This window comes from Scatophagus argus, chromosome 16 (genome assembly GCF_020382885.2).
Source record: "Scatophagus argus isolate fScaArg1 chromosome 16, fScaArg1.pri, whole genome shotgun sequence".
In the NCBI taxonomy this organism is placed as follows: Eukaryota; Metazoa; Chordata; class Actinopteri; family Scatophagidae; genus Scatophagus; species Scatophagus argus.
Genome location: NC_058508.1, coordinates 2,732,829 through 2,754,322, shown reverse-complemented (window position 1 = coordinate 2,754,322; position 21,494 = coordinate 2,732,829). Strand labels below are relative to the sequence as shown.

The 21,494-nt window shown below is 40.5% G+C and overlaps 2 protein-coding genes and 1 long non-coding RNA gene across 12 annotated transcripts; 1 reads left to right on the top strand and 2 right to left on the bottom strand.

The window, feature by feature from the left end:
- Positions 1-1,024: 1,024 nt before the first annotated feature.
- ube2z (ubiquitin-conjugating enzyme E2Z) lies at positions 1,025-10,371 on the top strand. The gene is made up of 7 exons (XM_046416205.1): positions 1,025-1,932; positions 2,568-2,640; positions 4,040-4,227; positions 4,334-4,445; positions 5,608-5,720; positions 5,885-5,975; positions 7,114-10,371. The coding sequence occupies exons 1-7, from the start codon at positions 1,475-1,477 to the stop codon at positions 7,294-7,296; spliced, it is 1,218 nt and encodes a 405-aa protein (XP_046272161.1). The 5' UTR covers positions 1,025-1,474; the 3' UTR covers positions 7,297-10,371.
- Positions 5,577-7,197, bottom strand: LOC124073749. The gene is made up of 2 exons (XR_006845719.1): positions 7,060-7,197; positions 5,577-6,711 (listed from the first exon to the last, which is right to left on the bottom strand). It is a non-coding gene; the product is annotated as an uncharacterized LOC124073749 (long non-coding RNA).
- On the bottom strand, positions 7,849-20,954 carry LOC124073743 (NACHT, LRR and PYD domains-containing protein 12-like). Of its 10 annotated transcripts, XM_046416193.1 has the most exons (12): positions 20,787-20,954; positions 20,023-20,132; positions 18,105-18,149; positions 17,796-17,836; positions 17,157-17,472; positions 14,501-16,364; positions 14,043-14,216; positions 13,682-13,855; positions 13,134-13,307; positions 12,685-12,858; positions 12,514-12,560; positions 7,849-12,191 (listed from the first exon to the last, which is right to left on the bottom strand). In XM_046416193.1, the coding sequence occupies exons 5-12, from the start codon at positions 17,461-17,463 to the stop codon at positions 11,641-11,643; spliced, it is 3,465 nt and encodes a 1,154-aa protein (XP_046272149.1). In that variant the 5' UTR covers positions 17,464-17,472; positions 17,796-17,836; positions 18,105-18,149; positions 20,023-20,132; positions 20,787-20,954; the 3' UTR covers positions 7,849-11,640. The 10 variants fall into 10 exon arrangements, with proteins under 10 accessions (XP_046272149.1, XP_046272151.1, XP_046272150.1 ...); XM_046416195.1 differs by lacking the exon at positions 17,796-17,836; XM_046416194.1 differs by lacking the exon at positions 18,105-18,149.
- Between the last annotated feature and the right edge of the window lie 540 nt (positions 20,955-21,494).

The window sequence follows — 21,494 nt, the reverse complement described above, 5'->3', positions numbered from 1 at the left end:
GTCAGTCCTTCAAAGAGTTGCGACCATTATTCCATCAAAAAGTGTATGTAATTTCATTTCATAATTTTATAGGCTAAATCATTAAATCGTTACTGTTTTCAGCTTCTTAAATGTGATAATTTGCTTTGTTTATGATGGTGAGTATCTGGGTTTTGGACAGTTTGACAGAACTGACTTGGACATGACCCTAGGCTGTGGGGTTTGTTATGAGATGTTTTTGGAATTATAAACTAAACGATTAACTGATTCACTGTGAAATTATTCTGCAGATTTAAAAAAAAACTCATTAGTGGCAGACTTTTGTTGGTATGCTTTGAAAAACTATTTTTGTGGTCATGAAAGTCTGTTGAGCCTTTAATTGCAAGTCTCAGATGTATTCAAAAATGCTTATTTTAACATTGAACAACTCAAAAAGATAATATTACAGGGAGCATCAGATGCGGTGGTACAAGTGTCAGTGGTATGTGATTGTCCAGCTGTGACTGAAACATGCTAGTGTCCGCTGTGGGATTAGTAAAGTTCATCTCATCTTACAACTTAGTCATAATTTAGTACTTAATATTTTGAAGGTATTTACAGTGAACTTAAAACAGTTATTAAGTTGGACTGCCATCAAAAGAGATCAGTATTGGTATCACTGAATTTTTGTATTGAAGTTTTACACCTCAAGGATCCCATAAAATGTGCAAATACGGGCTCTCAGGATAACTGCTGCTTAACTTCGCACAGTACAGTAAATAACCCGAAAGAAAGAAAATATACACAATAATTCTGCTGTTGTCTTTTTCAGACAATATTCCAGCCATGATGCTGTCTGGCATCTGTTTCAGTGGCTTGGACGTAGTCATATGAACATAATTTACATTCATCACAGGTTTTTCCACAACTACTTCCCCGTAATAATGACTCATTTCCGCCGTACCATTTACAGCAGCACTTACTGTAAACAACGTGTTAAAGAAAAACGAAGGAAGATTACAAACGGGAATTTTACTTTGAAAGTTCCCAGCGGACGTGTCGTGTTTTGCAGTCACACTCTAACTTGATTGGTAAGAAATCAGATCCTGAAGTTGCGTGATGTGGATGAAGTGCCGTGGATGGGCTCGGTTTAAACCAAATATTCTGACACCATATTTCTTTAAACCGATAGCAACCGGATGGTGAGGTGCTTCATAAGCCCTAGCAGGGTGGACGAGTTCATTTTACTGACATCCTCATACTTTTTTAGAGGCCTGGAGAAAAACACATAAGCTAACGAGAAGTAGCCACCATGTCGTGGGGAGAAATACCTTGTTTTCTGGCCTCGGCTCTGTGCTCGGCTCTATCCCGTTTTTTCGCTGTCTGATCCCACTGGACATAACGAGCAGAGGTAACTTTCGCACTCATTTGTCAATGCAGCTATCAGTTAGCTAACCTTCTAAATTAGTCAACACCAACTGTTTTATTCGAGCTCAACGTTACTAGCTTGCGAACCATGGCGGACAGTTTTGGAGAGGAGTCCAGCGCCGGTGCCCTTGGCTTAGGCGTCACCGGACAGGGCAGCGGAGTTCCTCTGTTGCCGACTTTGGCCAACTCTCTACCGGTAGGACACTCGACAGCCAGCGGTGCTCACTCTAGCTCTAACCCGGCCTCCCCTCCTCCCGCCGCAGCCGCACAGAGTGGCCTTACCGCTGTGGTGCCTCCTATGTCCGCTGTCACTGCTACCCCGGCCGGTTTTGGGAGCACATTTACCCCCGGCTCCTCGCCACCCGTTGTGGCCGTGTCTCCGACCGTACACGCCTCCTCGCCTCTCCCCAGTGTAGGGCTAGGGGTCGGCGGGGTGGCAGGAGCGGGCCTCCTGTCCCAAATTCACGCCACTTCCTGGGATCCTACCCTCAGTACGGACTGGGACAACGAGAAGGCTTCTCAGCAGTGCATCCTGAGGATAAAGAGGTACTGAAAACATGTGACACAACCGTTTTAAAGACTTGATTGTGTTATCTCAGTAGAATGTTTTCAGCTAAGTTATTAAGGCCCTGAAACCTCTGCGAGGTGTATGAATCGAAAGTGAAAGTTTTTAGGTACTTTACTGTTTCAAGGAACCTCAGCATTTCCTGCCAGTAATACACACAGCACAAGTTGAACACCTAGACCTAAGAGATCCACTCTTTATACATGTTTTATACAAATCCTACACTTAAGTGTTAAACAGTTTAATCATTGTCTTTTACAGTTGCCACGTTGCTTCCCAGTTAAACAAAAATAAAACATTATTAAAGGGTCACTTTAACTAAATTGCAAGCATCAAGTGGAGAGGTGTTGAATTTCATCTAGTGCTTGAAACACTGAAAAATTAAATTTGAAAAGTCGACAGTTGTGTTTTTTCAGAAGTAATGTCACGGAGACAGACAGTGGACAGTGGACTTTTTCAATGGAACTATTTCAGCCAAATAAATCATTCCTATAAAATTGATGATAGTACGGTTGTGGTCAGATAAGATCTCTATGTAAAGACTCTTTCCATATCTACCATGGCTATTTTCTTTCAGAAACCTCATTTGTCTCATGCTGTTTATCTGTCTCTGTAGGGATATCATGTCCATCTACAAAGAACCTCCGCCAGGAATGTTTGTTGTTCCTGATCCTCAAGACATGACCAAGGTAAAAGGCCAGGTCCCCCAGCACAAAGAATTCACACCATGACCCGAATTATCCTTATCTTTTCAGATAGAGTCTGAATATATGCGTCTCTGTTGGTCAGATCACAATCTGATTGTAATTGCAACGCACAGGGGACTGTAGCAGCTAACAAAAACACCACAAGAATACCAACAACAAGTAGCCATAACTAACTAAAGCACAGACAAGACAAAAAATGGGCAGTGCAGTAAAACATCATTTCTGAGGTTAAGGCTATAGTATGAATTGAGTTAGGTTGTGGTTGGGGTTAGGGTTTGGATTAGGCTGTACAGAATGCATGGAAGTCAATGCAATGTCCGAACAAGGACAGCTGCACAAACCCGTGTTTGATGAAGCTATAATCATACGTTTTTAATTTAGCAGCACTCGGCCATAGGCTTAAGAGTACATTTGCAAAGTCACAGCAAGTGGTATTTATACTGATCCTATCAGAAACAGCTAACCACTCAAGTAGGTGACGTCGGACAGGTTGAGAACAATCCCCAAGGTCAGCCAAGTATATGTGAAAGAGAGACCAAAGATTTACTGTAAAATGATTACACAAACCGTGCTGTAAACATCCATCACAATTTACAGACTAGTTTGTTCATCAAAGAATTAGGGATTATTACCAACATTTTGCTCACTTGCAGTTTTACCTCAAAAGGATGTGGCTCAGATAATCTGGATGTGTGTTTACAATCCGTCCGTGAATGTCTGACTGCTCATGTTTTGTTGTCCCATGTGAGTTTGTCTTAATGAGGTCACTGTGTAACATATCTCAGAAATGTCTTAACTCAAGGCCCCCTTGTTAGCTTTTTTTGAGTGCTTTCAGCCGCATCTCGGTGTCTGAGTTGGCTGATGGAGTTTGCCCAGTTGTCATGGAGATGGTTGTCATACTTGGGCCATGTAACTGAGTCATCTCCATGACAACTGAGCTATCTTGATCTTCTAATGAAGACCATAAGTTGTGGGTGAAAGCTCTGGAAAAAGCTAGTAAGTGCACATTTAGTTAAGATTATTTTTGTCAAGTCAAGAATGAGCTTTGATGTTGGAAACAAAAAAAAGGATAATAAAAGCCTCCTGGACTGGGAGCCTCCATTAACAACCAGGGAAAAGTGTGACATTTTTAGGTCATGGAATCACTGAAACTTGGTGTTCTCATTTGTACATTTCTTCCTCACAGCGAGGTTTGATATGCATGTGGTATTCTAGGTCAAATTTTCTGCTCCAGGGTCTGTTCACCCAGCATCAATCTCGTGTGTTGTCCCCCCATGATCTCTTTAACACCCCTCCTCACCCACCACTTGACATCCTTCCTTCCTTTCATCCATTAATCCAACTTCCCTGCCTCCTGACACACACTTTGATCTCCACTCAGATCCATGCCCTGATCACAGGGCCGTTCGACACACCGTATGAGGGCGGCTTCTTCCTCTTCCTGTTCCGCTGCCCCCCTGACTACCCCATCCACCCACCACGGGTCAAGCTCATCACCACAGGACACAACACTGTCCGCTTCAACCCCAACTTCTACCGCAATGGCAAGGTCTGCCTCAGCATCCTGGGGTGAGTCAGGCTTCATTTCTTTCACAGTTTGTGTCTTGACAAGAATCCATTAAACGTTTAGTGTGTTTCTGGTGCTATAATGTGTGTGTGTGTGTGTGTTTTGTAGGACATGGACAGGTCCAGCATGGAGCCCAGCTCAGAGTATCTCCTCTGTTCTCATCTCCATCCAGTCTCTGATGACAGAGAACCCCTATCACAATGAACCTGGCTTTGAACAGGTAGTGTGTGTGTGTGTGTGAGAGAGAGAGAGAGAAACTGTGAATACAAAAAGCTGGGAAGGTTTGTGCAAGTCTCATCACTATATGCATTGTGCGTCATGTGTGAACAGACCTCTGGGTTGATGAATGCATCATGCCAGCAGTCGGGGGTTTACACATAAAATGATCCACTTCAACAAATCTTTGCATGTAAACTGCTAATTTAAAAAATTGAGAAGGATTTTTTTATAAGAGCGCACAAAACATGACGTGAAAAGAGAGCAAGATGAATCCAATCTGTAAATGTCATTCAATAATATTTGACTTAAAGTGATGTTGATATGTGTGCATCATGTGTTAAAAATTCTAAAGGACACAGTAAGAGCGTCCAGGGGACTTGCCCTATTTTTGCCCTGGTTGGTACACGGTGAATTAACAGTGTTATAAGTCGCTGTTTAATTCAGCCTGTATCTGATCCACCAACCAGCACTTACTTTAGTGAGACATCTTAATTTTTCAAACGGTTCGCCTCTCTTTCTCACAGTCTTCTCTTGCTTATATAGCACTGCTGAACAATTGAGGCTTATAGCACTTTAAGGCAACAAAATCGAAAATGTACAGTTTTTGCAAAAATACAGTTTATCCTTATCAACTGTATTGATGCAGAATTGACAGTTTAACTGTTGACACATTTTTATCTATTTGTAGAGTAATGTGTTCTTACACAAACACAAGGAATTGTTGTCATTTCACTTGATGGGAGTTTCGGGGGTAATATTTTCCCCTGGAGAGTGCAGGGATCTACTGTTTAATTCACTTATTTTATTATATATAGGCTTATAGACATCCTTAGCCTTTCCCTGGTCATTAGCCTTGTATATGCAAAATACTGCCACGATCATCCAGCTCAGTATTGTGAACATGAACAAGCATTCATGTGTTGAGCTGCTAGTGAGCGGAGGGCTCTGTGTTCCTGCATGTCTGCAGCGGTGCTGTGTGAAGTTGTGTGTCAGCTGGAGGAGGCACTGTTGGTATCAATTCCGTTGCAAATACGTATCTAATCCGATACAAATTTTTAGCAGTATTAATTAGTATTGCAATTCACAGGCAGTGTCTTCTGTGTTTATTTTAAATGCACTTTCATTGTATAAGGTCTGTGTCTCTCTCTCTCTCTCTCTCTCAGGAGCGTCATCCGGGGGACAGTAAGAACTACAATGAGTGTATCAGGCATGAAACCATGAGGGTAGCTGTGTGTGACATGCTGGAGGGCAAAGTCCCCTGCCCTGAGGCTCTGTGGTGAGACCAACATAATTGTCCCACTAATCTTTACTTTCCATCTGTCTTTAACGTCGTTTCTCCTCTCCACTCCTTACTATCCCTCCTCGTTCGCTCACTCCTTTTCATTCACTCTCTTTTTTATGTCTGATCAGGTGATTTGTGTGTGCGTGTGTGTTTTTTAGGAGTGTGATGGAAAAGTCCTTCCTTGAGTACTATGACTTCTACGAGGGAGTCTGCAAAGAGAGACTGCATCTACAGGGACAGAACATGCAGGTGACTAGATTTAGTATTTATTCTAATCCATGTTTGTCTGCGTTTTTAATTACGCATTTGCAGTATAATGTCAGCATATTTCTAGTGACGATGTAAGAAAATCCCGTGAGGCAAATATTTATGATGCAAAGATTTAAGAATATACATTAAGGTTGTGAAAAGTATCAATACTAAAAAAAATGTAAAAATTCTACAATTGAATTTTCAGGCCAAGGCTGAACAAATATCAACATTACAAATGTTTTGTGTAGTCAGTGTCTTTCTCTGTACAAGCACTGTGCAAGTTGTGAATTAAAAACAACAAAAAAAAAAAGATCATCTATTTTGACCACCCCAGGGATGAAACAATATCACATATAGGAAGTAAGTAGTATCAACAGTAATGCATGTAATCGCTCTGTGCACTGTGAACAAGAACTGCAAGAGGCAGCATGTGATGCACATCTTACAGAATGCAGCCTATTCTAATATGTCTAAGATATGTAAAGTAAAGGATTGAAGCCTGGCACTTTGTTAACTGCTGAGCTCAAGTCTGGGACTGTCTGAAAACTGCATGTAAAATATATAAATTATCTCAGGAATTTGTCAGTTCCTGTCTGGTTTGTTTTCATAGACACCTCAAACGAGTTATATTTTCATCTGAACCTTAAACAACAGCATCACCGTTTCAGTTCCGTGTGGGGCCTTTGTTGCATGCTCCACACCTTTCTCCCCCCGTTTCTGTCTGTACTGTCACCTGTCCAATAAAAGCACAAATGCAAAAGAAAACCTCTTTAAAAATAGATTCAAAAGTGATGGATTATAAATAAAATAAGAATAAAAATACACTGTAGAGAAAAGTATTTGTATAGGGCTGTTTTTCAGTGTTTGGGTGGGCAAAATTCCCTCAAGCTTTCACAGAAGAGTGGAAGCTCTTGCAGCTGCAAAGCTGTCTATGTATTTAGAATGCAATTTCATTAAGGTCCCGGTTGATATAATGATCAGGTTTCCCAGTACCTTTCCCCTTACAGTGTAGGAGGAAGATGAATGTGCATCTTTCCCTGATATAATTTGATAGCTCTAATGAATGACAAACTGTACATACCTGAGTTTAGCTCACTTTTCTGTTTATTTTTCTGTCCATGCCTTTCTGACCCAGGACCCATTTGGCGAGAAGCGTGGTCGTTTTGACTACCAGGGCCTGCTGGCTCGCCTCAGCGCCACTCACAGGCGAATACGGGAGAAAAGCTTGGCGGAGGACGAGCACAATGACGATGATTCAGACTCAGACACCAGCTCCTCTGGGACGGACCCCGACAGCCAGGGCAGCTCCCAGCCATGACTCCCTGGAAGGTGCTGGACTCAAAGCCAGGCCGAGAACTAAAGAGAAAGGGAACCTTTTTTTGTTGTTTTGTTTGCAGTGGAGGAACAAAATCACAGAAGAGAATGCATCACCCATGTTTAAGGCTTTAGTGAGTCCGGGGTTCAATATTGGAATCAAGCTTCTGGTGTACGAATGTTGCTGAGAGAGAAGAAATGGAAGTCTTCTACAGACAATTAAAAAAACAAAACAAACAAAAGCACCATGCAAGTCAAATGCTGGCAAATTTGGCCTGGAGTGGTGTATTTATGCTACTTTTGTGGCTAACCAGCTGTCATTTTGATGCTGTCAGGTTGATTCTAAAAATGAAGTTGGCTGCCCAAATACCCGATAAATTTTCAGATAAACCAGCTGTTGTTGCTTGTGGATATCAAAGTTAGTTGTATGTGCTGTAGGAATGAACAGAAAGCCCAAACAGAAATCTAGCCAGGATCAGAATTCGAGGCAGGTTTGGGCCAAACGAATGGACGTTGGGAAAAGTCTTGGCTGAAGCAACTGAGTTCATCATAGCAGGAATTAGAGAGGGGAAGAAGGAAAGACGAACCTTTTTAACAATAGAAGGTAGTTTGAGAAAGTGACTATTTGGCGAGGCTTTGCGAGTCACGTGCCTTGTCTCCTCTGGCCAGGGTGAAGCTACGCCACAGCTCTTTCAGTCCGGACCTCATCCGCCTCTGCTACCGGGCCACGTAAAACATCAGCAGCTCGCAATTCTCAATACAGTGATTCCTGTGTATTATACAAAAGTTTTGCTTAACTCTCAGTTCTAATAGTGCTGTTGAAATCTGTTTACCAGATAAGAAGCCGTTAGAGAATTGTCAGTTTCATTGACATCCACCTTTATACTCTTTGTTATGCTGCTTTTTCATTGTCGTGCTGAAACAAATGCTTATTTACAGTTTTTAGGGTGCATTGTTTATATGGAAACCCTGCTGTTTGGGTTGCTGGCTCTTATGATTAATTTGTCAAGATACAAACCAAAACCATCCCGTGCTTTAGCTAGATCCACCCAGGCTTCAGGGAACTACTGGAGTCAAGCACACATAACTTTCTATGTGTTCGCACTGTAAGTAACCATTCTGTCTGAATTAGGGCCGACCAAAGGCATTGGTTTCATCTGGTTAAACACAGTGCAAATCAAGCACTTTCACTGCTTTGGCACTGGTCTCTACATAATTTGAGTTATGACTTAAATATGGGATTTCCTGACAAAAAGCTTCTTGATGAAAATAAACAGATAAACCTTGTACTCAGCTAATTCTTGTTTCTGTGAATCTGAAATCTCATTAGCCAAAGTTTTTCAGTTTCAGTCCTTTCAGTGTGAACACACAGAGTTTAGGTTCTCTCAGAAGAGACAGGAGAGGAAACCCTCCAAAAGAATAAGTTTTGGATTTTTTCAGGTTCATTTTAATCCAGTCATCTCACATGCCTTGTGTGTGTTGAAAGTGTTATTGACTGTTGTAATCGTTTCACCTTGAATTCCCTTTCCAGTCAGTTCTAAGAAATGGGACAAAATCTGCAGTCCTCGTTTCAGTCCAGCAGAAGTTTTTTTTTCCCCCATGGACTGTATATAGAAGTAGTGTAGGGATTACCATTTTGAAGCCTCAGGTTTGGCATCACTGGGGTCATCATCTTGTTATCTCATTGTTTGTTCCTCTAAATGGTGGAATCAGACGAATTGCCCCTGCTTATCATTTAGAAAGAATGCAAGTTTATAGCACTGCTTTGGCTTCACTTGTCACACCCAGAAAGATTCACCCATATTTTATAGTTTATGGTTCATACTGGTAATCACATATAGGTTTATTGCTGTTCTTCCAAGATTGATTTGACTAACTCAGACTGTTGACGCTTCATAGAGGCTTCAGGTTAACTTTACAATGCAACTTTACATTAAACATTGGGAATGGATCTCTTCAAACCTAGTGAGGAGAGGCTGGAGTAACTAGTCATAGTAACACTTCCAATATGTATAAAGGATATGAGTATTGCACTGAGATGAAGATAAATAATCTGAGTCTATTCTTTAAAGAGTAGTTTTATATTTCTGGAAATACACTTGTTCGATGCTTATGTACTGAGCACTTCCTGTCTGTACAGTAAATGTGAAGCTACAGCCACCTGTTGTTTAGCTTAGCTTAGCATAAAGACCGAAGACTCGGGGAAATGTCTATCCTCTCTCTGCCCATAGGTAATTAAAAAAATCCACCCAGAAGCACCTTTAAAGCTCACTCATTCAACTGTTATCTTGTTTGTTTGATCTATACAAATTGTGAAAATGTCAGTTCCCCAATTTTACAAGGGATAATGTGCCAAACAGTTGCCCATTATGTACACATTCCACATAAAAGATGTATATGTCAGTGAGTATTAGAGATGTGGGCAGGGGAATTTTATTACCTTTTCACAGAGACAGGCTACATGTTTCCCTCATTTCCCAGTCGGTGTGCTATGTGTACCAGAAAGGCAATAAGAGTATTTCCAAAAGTATTGAACTTTCAGTCCAAATACGGGTTCATGAACTTCAGCATACCACCCTTCTTCTATTGTTTTCAAGAAGCTTTCCAACACGATGAGAAAAGGTGTCAGACAAATGACTTTTGTGCTTGTTGTATTTCCTGTCTGCCTTCCATTGTCCTCCAGCCTGCCTTTAGCTGTCTGCAGCCGTGTTAATGGAGAGAGGAGCACTGGCAGTCTTTGTTCTGTCAAACCCTGGTCCTCTGCCAGGTGTTAAGTGGGATCACTAATATAGGGCATTCCTTTTATTTGTTTTATTATGTTATAGAATGTTTATATGAGAAGCAGCTCCTAGCAGAATATATGTCATTGCCAAAATGTTGATTGCAACACACTTCCTGAAATAGAAGTGAAGAATCATATCCCTGTTTGGTTGTGCTGTGTTGTGCTTAAAGCAGGGTTCTTCTGTGGCTCTATAAAGCCTGGATTACTGACAGAAGTGATTATTTCCAGGTCTTGAAAAGTGTTGGTATTGTACAGATGTTCTGGAAAAGTACAGAATAAAATGTTGTTCAGTCCTGATACATGAGGTGTGTGTTTTTGTGTGTTTTTTCTTTACTCTGAAGATGTACACCCAGTGTTGATGCAAAAGGTGGGGTGATATTTGTTTCCGGGTGTCAAGCCAGACTGAATGTTTACCTTTCAGACATAATCCCTTTATTTCAGTGTTTTTCCAAAATGAGTTTATTTGCTTTATCTTATTGGTAGACTGAGGCAGGATGGCGGACATCTTTTCATTTTATATAACATGAAATAATTTGAGTCATAAGTTTACTTTGCTAAAGGACCTGTGGTTGGTTAATGCTAATAATAGTTTTCGTATGTTACTGTCTAGCACAGTAGTAAATATTTATTTTTAAAAAACTAATTTGAGTGCAACTGTAATAAAATGAATGTGAAACACAGTTTACAAGCAAACAGACAGGATGAAATAATAAGGTACATGTACTGAATACAATAACAAGTAGTGCAGTGATGCGCATTGAAAGAGATCACTAAACATAAAGGATAAATGATTGGATTGCTGAACTTTTGTCATGCTGTGTGGTAGATCAACTGCAAAGTTGACCAAACCAAACTAAACAATGGTTCAACTGTATGAAAATGTAACATCCATTATTTGTCTTGGCATTCAGTGCAGGCAGCAAAGCAAGAATTTCACTGTACAGGGAAATGTGTTTCTTCTGTGCATATGACAATAAGCACTTTGACAGATTACGATTAAATAACATCCAATTTGAAATAAGTTTAAATGAACACATTTGAATCATCGGACTGAGCTTTGGGTGTACTTCTTAAAAAAGAGGTTCGGAACCAGCTCAGTATTCTCTCTATTAGCTCTGTTTTTGGTCTCAACCACCTCCTGAAACGAATACATGGCTCTGGTGGGGCACCCAACCACAGTTGTAAAGGAGAGCTTTGATTATGGGCACCAACAGCAGAACCGACCTTACATACATGCTGGGAGAACCAGAGCACATGGAGAGAGAATATGCAGAGTCCACTAAGACAGGCTCCAGCTGGTCCCTCAGCCCAGGCTTTCTTCTTCAGTCTCTGCATGTGGTGACACTTATTAGCCCGTCCTTTAACCTTTAACTTAAAATTGCATGCTTTTAACATTTGAAAACTGTTATCAGGTTAAGGGGTGAAACCTACAAAAGAGACACCAAAGAAAATAGTTCATAAGAACTATCATTTCATGTGTCATCATAAACAAACACACCTTGAGTGATTTTAATTTCAAAGTGGACAAATTCTTGTACAAGTTACTCTCCCTCTGTGGAGAGTTTGTTAAGACACTGTGATCTGACACAGAGACACTGTGGTGTCGACCTTAATCATATACTCAAACCCAAATGCAGGATAGAGAGGTTCAGTGAATGTGCAGTGGAAGGTGTGGAGGTGGATCAGTGTGTCAGACAAGACTTTGTAGAAGGAAAGAGTGCCGGCAGGCCAGTCCAGATACACTGCTACTCTGTCAGAAACGGAGGTGCTCTCACATATTGCTGTCATTCTGTTGTTGTTAAAGGCGGCGTAACGGTCACGAGAGCAACACATGCTCCAAGATGTGTTGCTGAGCCCGAGGCAGCAGTCAGTACCTTTTCCTCCCCTGCAGATTCCCCTGTAAGTCACTCCTACAGACACCCACCCTTTTCTCTCCACCTCCCAGTAACAGCGGCCAGTCAGTCCGTTTGTACACAGCACCTGCTTCCAGTCGTCGAATCTCTCCGGGTGGTAAGGATACGGCTGCTTCTCCCTCACCAGCGTTACCGTTCTGTTGTCTTCGGAGAGAGAGAGGTAACCGTTTGCTGTGTTTGGGTCGAGGGTGAGTTCACAGGCATCTGATGGAGAGAGCAAGCGATAGTGAGGCCACTTTCACACTGCAGGCAAAAATGAGTCTGATGAGTGATGACGATTTGTTTTGCTCATATGTGACTTACGTAATTTTTGTATGACAGTGTGAACTAAAGCTTACATCGTGAGGTTTGCACACCACACCTAGGAAAAGCTTTATCTTCATATGAGTCTCTTCCATCTGTGGTGTCTAAGCCAAAATGCTTTTTTACCTTCTGTCTGACAGTCTGTCCTGTCCCACAGAAACATTTGTTGCACAATACGTCAGGTGCTTTGTTGATCATGATTTTACAATATATACACACTTACACTTCCTCAGACCAGACTGCAACCACTTTGTGCCAATATGGTCCACACTGTAGAAATAAACAAAATCAGACTGTTATATTTTCCTTTTAGAAGTAATATCAGTTATATCTTTGTTAAATATGAGAGAATACTTTTTTTAGTTCATCAGTGTGATTTAGTTTAAAGCTATACCAGAAAGTTTCCAGTCTCCACTGTGGATCCTCCTTTCCAACAGACAGCAGCTTCACCCCCAAGTCTCCTGGGTGATTGTAACTCAGGTCCAGCTCTGTCAGATGGGAGGGGTTCAAGGTCAGAGCTGAAGCCAAAGAGGTACAGCCTTCTTCTGTGACCAGGCAGCCTGACAACCTATACACACACATGAGAGAGTCTTACTTCCTATCATAATATATTAGAAAACAAAATGCAACAAAGCTTTATATTCTTCTTTATGCTTGTATTTGGACCTCTGCAGTTCTAGAATAAACTTGCTGCATAATTCTCAAAATTGTCTTTTATAATATAATTTAGGTCTAAACACCAGGGACGACAAGGACAAAATATATTTAGAAAATGTAGAATGTAATTCAGAGAATAGGGCGTTAGCCTATAAAGATTTAAATAGCAGAAGTTAGGATCCCGACCTGAGAGTTTCCAGTGTGCAGTGTGGGCTCTCTAATCCAGCAGAAAGCAGTTTCACCCCTGAATCCTGCAGGTTATTGTTACTGAGGTCCAGCTCTCTCAGACAGGAGGACTGTGAGCTGAGAACTGAGACCAGAGCTTCACAGCTTCTCTCTGACAGGTTACACACATTCAACCTGAAGATTTTGGAATAAAAAAAGAATTAGCATTAAATTAGAATAATTAAAGGTATAAAATTGAATCTCACTCATTCACTAATGTGATGCTTAGTACCCCAAATAGCATCTGGAGCAGGTAGACACAGTCAAGTTGTTACCGAAACTTGTGGTTTGTCAGCAAAAAGTTAGTTCATTAAAGTATGTTAGAAATGACCATTATGGGTTTTTGTACATTGTACAAAACTCATCATACAATCATGTCCTAATGTGAATTTCATCACATTTTAATGGCATCAATTCAACAATTCAAAGACAAAGATTTTTAAAAATGTAAACATTTTTTCATATACCTTTCAAAATTCACAGAACTGTGCAATTTCATGAATGTTAACCTGAGTGTTTCCAGTTTACAACAAGGACTCATCAGTCCAGCAGAGAGCAGCTTCACTCCTGGATCCTCCAGGTGGTTGTTACTCAGGTCCAGCTCTCTCAGAGTGGAGGACTGGGAGCTGAGCACCAAGGTCAGAGCTTCACAGCTTCTCCAGGATAGCTTACAACCACTCAGGCTGAACAGGAATAAGAAATGAAACAGCTTCAAACCACATATGCAAACACACAAATACATAAATGCATTGTATATCTGGCTTTATAGTAAAACAATGTAGTTATTGCCACACAAAAGTAGAGCACACACCTAAAACAAGTGAAAGTGAATTACATATTACAATTGTTGTAAAATTGAGGTAAGCTGACCTTAGAGTTTCTAGTCTACAGTACGGACTCTCCATTCCAGCGTACAGCAGTTTCACTCCTGAATCCCCTGGGTTGTTATTACTCAGATCCAGCTTTCTCAGATTGGAGGACTGGGAGTTGAGAACTGAGGCCAGAGCCTCACAGCTTCTGTTTGACAAGTTACAGCCACTCAGGCTGAAGAATTGGTAACAAATGTTACATTAGCCGCAAACCACAACAGGCCTTTTCCTCATCCATACATGTGATATCTTAGCAGGTAAAGTACAGGTGAAATTGGGAACACTTAATGGAACTGAGCTATCAAAAACCAAAAAGGTCAAGCTGGCTGTGTGTAATGGGAACTGTGACTCAGTTAGTACTGTGGTGAGCAATTATTCATTAAAAAATGAATGAGGAAAATTACAGTTTTCTGTCTTTTCATGAAATAACAATAATGCTAATAATGTTTATACACCTACAAGAACGCAGTGGAGTTCTTGACCACTGGCAGCAGCCTCAGGAGACCTTCCTCTGTAGCAGAGTACTTTCTGAGATCAAATGTGTCCAGGTCTTTTCCTGATGACAGTAAGATGAAGACCAGAGCTGACCACTGAGCAGGAGAGAGTTTGTCTGTAGACAAACTTCCTGAACTCAGATACTGCTGGATCTCCTCCACTAGAGAATGATCATTGAGCTCATTCAGGCAGTGGAACAGGTTGATGCATCTCTCTGGAGATGGATTCTCTCTGATCTTTTCCTTAATGTACCGCACTGTTTCTTGATTGCCTTCTGAAGTACTCATCGTCTGTTTCAGAAGGCCCTCTAGACTATTCTGACTGGTCTCCAGGGAGAGACCCAGGAAGAAGCGGAGGAACAAGTCCAGGTGTCCATTAGGACTCTGTAAGGCCCTGTTAATAGCCATTCTTTGGACCTCTCCCATAGACGGTTTGCTGAAAAGCATCTGCACACTGTGAAACTTGAACTGTTGTTGTGCCATTACATTTTTGTTTCTGTTAATGAGTGACTGCAACACATAAACAGCAGCCAAAAACTCCTGAATGCTCAGATGCACAAAGCTGAACATCTTATCCTCATCCTGGGTCTGCTTCGAGTGGCGCTCCTTTTTAAAGATCTGCGTGAACACTCCTGAGTAGACAGAGGCTTCATTAAAATCAATGCCACTCTCTTTGAGATCTTGTTCGTAGAAAATCAGGTTCCCCTTTTCTAGTTGGTGAAAGGCAAGTTTTGCAAGCGACTGAATGTACTGAATGTTCTTCTCTGTGTCATACTTGTCTCTTGTCTGCCTGATTTGAAACAGCAAAAATTCTATGTACAACTCAGTCAGAGTCTTGGCCAGCTCTTCTTTGTCTCTGGTTTTCAACATATCCTCCAGAACTGTAGCAGCAATCCAGCAGAAGACCGGGATGTGGCACATGATGTGAAGACTTCGTGATGTCCTGATGTGGGAGAGGATTCTGCCACAAACCTCCTGATCTCTGAATCTCTTCTTGAAGTACTCCTCCTTCTGTGGATTAGTGAATCCCCTCACCTCTGTCAAGATGTCAATAAAGTCAAGAGGGATCTGACTGGCTGCGGCTGGTCGTGTGGTTATCCAGAGGCGAGCAGAGGGGAGCAGTTTCCCCTTGATGAGGTATGCCAGCAGATCATTCACCAACAATGGCTCATCAACAGAACATTTTTCCTTGTTAGTAAAGTCGAGCTGAAGGCGGCTTTCGTCCAGTCCATCAAGAACAAACAGAAGTTTAAATTTACTTTTATCATAGTTGGTATTTCCTGAAGCCTGTAGTTTTGTGAAGATATAATTAAGAGCCTCCTTACTGATATCTCTGGTTTCCCTGATACATTCATGAATGAGCTCAGCAAAACGAAACCTTCTCCCCTTCAGTAAATTCAGCTGACGGAAGGTGAATGGGAATGTGAGATGCACATCTTGATTGGCTCGTCCTTCAGCCCAGTCAAGAATGAACTTGTGTACAAGGAATGTTTTGCCAATTCCTGCAATCCCACTGGTCAGAACTGTTCTTACTGGTGTGTTTTTTCCAGAAGGGTGTTTGAATATATCGTTGGTTTGGACTGGTTGCTCTGTTCCGCATGGTTCTATTGATGCCATCTCAACCTGCCTAACCTCATGCTGCCTGTTGATGTTTACAGCTCTCCCATATGTGACATAGAGCTCTATGTAGATGTCATCAAGGTGTTTTTTATCCATCCTTTCTGTCCACCCTTCTTGTGCACACATAAACCTGTTCTGCAGGTGTGACTGGAGTGTGCGCTGATATGATGCAATGAGTTCTGAAGGGTCAGGTTCTGGCTCAAGGAAGCCTATGCAGGACGAATGAATATGCAGAAAAGCAAAGTATCAGTCTGGATGTCCACAAACAAATTCACATACTTCTTTTCATAAGCAGCAGCCAACTGAACATTTGTTGATCCCAGCATACATCAGTTGCGTACAAATGTAGCAAAACCATACTTTTGTACAATTCAGAATCAAATGTAACTGTATGGGTTGTAGCTGCTACGGTAATGGGCCAGTAAAATACTGCATTAAATCAAAAAATGCTTGCAATAATTGGCTGCTAGCAATACTTTAGCGGTATCAAGTTCTGATATCCAGCCCTAGCTACATCTCTCAGTCTTTGTATTCCAACGTGACGTGTGTTGGCTTGTTTTAAAATCTTGACTTGACGGCTACGTACATAATTTAACACTGAAATACAGTTGGTCAAGCTGCATGTTTCAGGCAAAAAGTCAGCATCCTCACCGGATAGCGCTTTATACATTCAGAAAACAAAGGAATAAAGGAGCAGCGCCATTCTTTTAGAGCCAGTAAGTCATAGTGACGTATTGTTGTACCACAAATGTATAATAATAAGCAAATTAGCCAGGCATGTTTGAAGGTTAAGGTAGAACAGATAAACACATTATATTGATTTTCTCACCTAACTAAAGAAAGTGATTAAATATATTTCCACAATTGTCTGTACCATTTCTTTAACTTAATTAGTTGCAGATCCAGATGTGAATTAAAAATTTATAAGCAGAGGCTTGTCATATTTCAGTGCTTCCAGGGAGGATTAAACAGCCAGGGAGAGAAACTGAGAGGAGCTTCACCTTCAGTTTGATTGCTGTTGGCTGACTTTGGTTTGACTCCTGAGCTGATGTTGGCCAAACTCTGCACCAGGTCATTCCTGCTGATCTTTGTCAACACCATCTTGGTCACTTCCACACACTGTTCTTTGTAGGTCTGTACTATCAGGTCTAGTGTGTCTAGCCTGTCAGCCTTCTCCAGTTGGCTTTTTGGGATGGCTGGAAAGCCTTCCAGGATTTCAGCTTGCTGCAGAAACCACTTGGAAATCTTCAGCTCTTCATCTCCAAGATCATCCAGTGTTTCCAAAAGCAGCTCCTTAACGGTCGTCATCACTGGTTCCTGATAAATCAGAGTATGTTTTCACTTCCAACAACTATGGAAAACATCTTACAACATTAAATAAGTTTCAAATATGTGGGTCATGTTTTTATTAACATGTAACAATACTAGTACTAGTCGCCATGCATTTTTACTAAATGATACTAAAATTAATATTTCACATTGCTATTTTTTGCTCACGTATCTTTGCAGGAGTTTTTCAGCAGTCAGCTAGCATTATTGCACAATATGGATAGCTGACACTTTTGTCATCAAAAACATTGACATCAAAACTAAAATACAGTTCCCACCGGAAGGCCAAAAGTCACAAAAATTTACCTTACCTCATGAATTTCTCATGAGGTATGACCATCCTGCGCAGAGCCTGTGCAGAAAGTAGTGCAGCAGTTTAGACTTTAAGTTAAGCCTTTGTATGTGCTTTAATTTTAGTTCTCTAACATTTACCATACCATACTATAAGCATACTCTATTTACTACAACCACAAACCAAGAAAATGGACATTGAAAAGTAACTTAAACAGATATCTCAGGTCTTTTGATGAAGTAAGTAGGAGACTCACACGAGTTTCTTGTTGGAGCGGGCTGCCTGATGTCAAGGTAACATGGTTAAAAATAATCTAAAAATATCATACCTTTAAACTGATCTTGATTTTGTTGTAGGATGACCTTTTTTCCTCCTGTAGCTGAAATACATTTTGAAGCTGATCCTTTCCACAGCAGTACAGCAGTGCTTAGCTTTATACACTGGTAGTGTGATCTGCTTCAAACTGGGAGTGGGCCAGCTGCAATCTACTGTATACACAATGTACCATAGTAAAGAATAGTCTTTAACATCAGGTGGCTGCACCTTCCAGTTACAGGTTTCAGTCAACAGTGATGTCACAGGCAGTGGTGAAAGTAACTAAGCAAATTTATTCAAGTAGTCTACTAAACTTAAGAACAATTTTCAGGCACTTGTACTTAATCGTAGTGTTTCCATTATCTGCTACGTTGTACCTCCACTCCAGTTCAGTTCCGAGACAAATATTATACTTTTTACTGTACTATATTTATTTGGCAACTATAGTTACTAGTTACTTTGCAGAAGTAGTTACAAAATATAATCAATCAAATCAAATCATCATCAATCAATCAAATTTTAATAGCTTTTGTAAAAGCCCTGAAAAGGGGAGTAATGAGTTGCATGAGATGCACGAACACAGACTTCCCTCAGGCCATGAATGTATTGACTGATTTAAAATAAGATAAGATAAGATAAGATAATAAGCTCACAAGAACAGAAAAAGAGTGCAAAACAACATAAACATCAGTACAGTATAACAGTGCTAACCATCCTGGTCCTACATGAAATCTGAAACATAACATCACCCCTAGTCAGAATGAGCACCTGTATCAGCATGTTCACTACTGCATGAGAAGGCGAACAAACATAAAAACATAAATCATCTCTTCCAACTGCACCTTCTCTCCCAACAACCCTGACTCTTTTACGTAAGCACTTCTAATTATGTTTTAGCTCTTATTGCTTTAGTCCAATTTTATTGTACTGAAACTTGTTGTTACTCACTCTGTAAGTCGCTTTGGATAAAAACGTCTGCTAAATGAAGTGTAACGTAATGTAATAATGAGACACAACAGCTGCTGCACAGATTGTAATACACAAATGACTGTAGGTTTAACTATACAATCCAGCAATTATTTCACTGAATAAATCCTTCATTTCAATATATACACGACTGATTCACACTACACACAACGAAGGCAGTAGATTTTCCACAGGCCATAGAGTAACCTGAACGCGACATTATCATCTCAACCGGTTAGCTCGTGCGACAAACATACCCGCCCTCAGGTAATTGACATCATAGCTTTATACGGTGCAAACATACTGCCGTAATAAAAGGCTCTTAAGTATCTCTATACATTAATCTAACACTCTAATAACAAACAACTCTTAATGTGAGGGACACATACCTAAAAGGGGGAGAAATGAGTTAAACATACGCAGCCACAGAATTCCCTCAGGTCATGAGTGTACCGACTGAGAGGAGGGAGCGAAGTGCACCGCGTAAAGTAGCTCAGCAGCTCTGCACTCCCCCTGCTGGAGCCCTCAGCTAACTACAGATACTCTTCATTCACTCGAGAGTGGCATTTTTAACATGAACCCTGCTCCATATAAAGCCACAACAATATTAGGTGCAATATGTTTTCAGTCTTCATCACACTTCAACATTAAACTGATGGCCTTCTACGTAATGAGTACTTTTACTTGGTATATTTGATGCTAATACTTTCATACTTTTTCTTTAGTAAAAAATTAAATGCAAGTCTTTCACGTTTTTCTACACTGTGGTATTTAATTACATCTGAATACTTCTTTGACCTCACAGCATCCTGGAGTAGACCTGTACATCACTGCAGCAAGGAGAAGTTCAATGAATGAAGGTCATAAAAGACTAGATTTTCCAGGGAGTCTTATATTATTCTTTAAATTAACAATATTTTGTCAGTCCAGGAATGAAGCTTTATTCAAGCTTAATGTTGCCTTACTTAACCATTGCAGTGTGGCTCTCGGAATCGCAGGGTTGGTCAGTCAGGTCAGTAAGTTGGTCCACCTTTTAACCCAAAGCAGCGCTGACTCTCTCCTTGTTCTCCTGTAACTGGTAAGCAGTGGTGGAAATACAACATATTCATATTCTTACAAAACTCCACAGTGGGTATTGTCACGTAGGAAACCAAAATAAGAAAGCTCAAAAATTACTAAAATACTCAATTGCCCCCTTTACCCATGCGTTCTGATCATATAGATGCTTGGATTAAAAGTGAAAACTTTTGGTGTGTGGTTAACATGGTGATATGTAGTGTTGCACAAACCCTTTCTCTAACGGTTTATGTCAGTTGCAGCATAGGGAAGTAAAATAAAGGGAACTACTATGATTAATAAAGGTTAACACACAAAAAAAACAACTTTTGAAACAAAACACATTTTCTAAACTAGTATATTTCTACTATTAACCATCAACATGTCAGTCACTCCACTGAGTTTCTGGACTTCAATGAAAACTGTGTGTTCACGTATGTTATTTTTCCCAAAACACACCAATACCATAACATGTTGGAACCTGTGGGCCTCATTCTGCTAACACTGACAATAGCATATGAAAAAAGGACTCAAAGAAGGTTCAAAGCTTTGAAATCACATTAATAATAAATCAAATTAATATTCTAGCCAATAAGACAACTCTTTTTGTAATCTTTATATGTAACTATGGACTGATTGGCAGTAATTATTTCACTAAGGACGGAGAACTCACATCCAAATGAAGAGATTTTCATTGTTCATCCGTAGATAGAAGAAGAAAACGCTGACTAAACACGACTGATTGTGCATCGGTCTCCTCTGTTGGTACTGATTTGATCTGACGCTTCTGCCATGTCCTATTCACACTGAAAGTGCAGAGCTGCCAGCATATGTGCAAGTCTCAGGTGGAGCAAAGTGGTGGCTGGTATTGGTTCCCTGAGTTCAGCCTCTCAGGCAACATTTCTTTCAGTGTTATTTACTAACAGAATTATAGGTATCCTAGTACTGTCATGATCCAGATCTTAAACTTAACCAACTGCTACCTTGTTATCAGTCATGGATAGCCAGGATCAGCCTCTCCACCATGTACTGGACAGATGACGGAGCGCCTTTTCCAAAAGACTGCGACAGCTTCGTTGTTATAAGGGCCGCTACAGGAAATACAGATATGTTATATATTTCCCTTTTATCATTTGCAATATATATATAGATATATCTATATATCTATATATCTATATATATATATATTTCTGTAGCATATATGTGGAGTGAATGTACATGGCTACTGCAATTGTGAAATTCCCCAGGCTGGGATTAATAAAGGATATCTATCTCTCTCTCAATCTATCTTAAAAGTTTAATTAGTATAGTATTGTATTAGTGTGTGTGTATATATATATATATATAGATGTATATATACATGTATAAATGAATTCATTTG

What these genes read in the sequence shown, in the direction of transcription:
- LOC124073743 (XM_046416189.1), bottom strand. An exon ending in CAACAGCAATCAAACTGAAG is followed by an intron (nt 16,365 to 17,156) that starts GTGAAGCTCCTC and finishes CGTCCTGCATAG; the next exon opens with GCTTCCTTGAGCCAGAACCT. An exon ending in TGTAAACTGGAAACACTCAG is followed by an intron (nt 13,308 to 13,681) that starts GTTAACATTCAT and finishes CAAAATCTTCAG; the next exon opens with GTTGAATGTGTGTAACCTGT.
- ube2z (XM_046416205.1), top strand. Translation starts at nt 1,475, where the DNA reads ATGGCGGACAGTTTTGGAGAGGAGTCCAGCGCCGGTGCCCTTGGCTTA. An exon ending in ATCCTCAAGACATGACCAAG is followed by an intron (nt 2,641 to 4,039) that starts GTAAAAGGCCAG and finishes ATCTCCACTCAG; the next exon opens with ATCCATGCCCTGATCACAGG. An exon ending in TACAGGGACAGAACATGCAG is followed by an intron (nt 5,976 to 7,113) that starts GTGACTAGATTT and finishes TTTCTGACCCAG; the next exon opens with GACCCATTTGGCGAGAAGCG.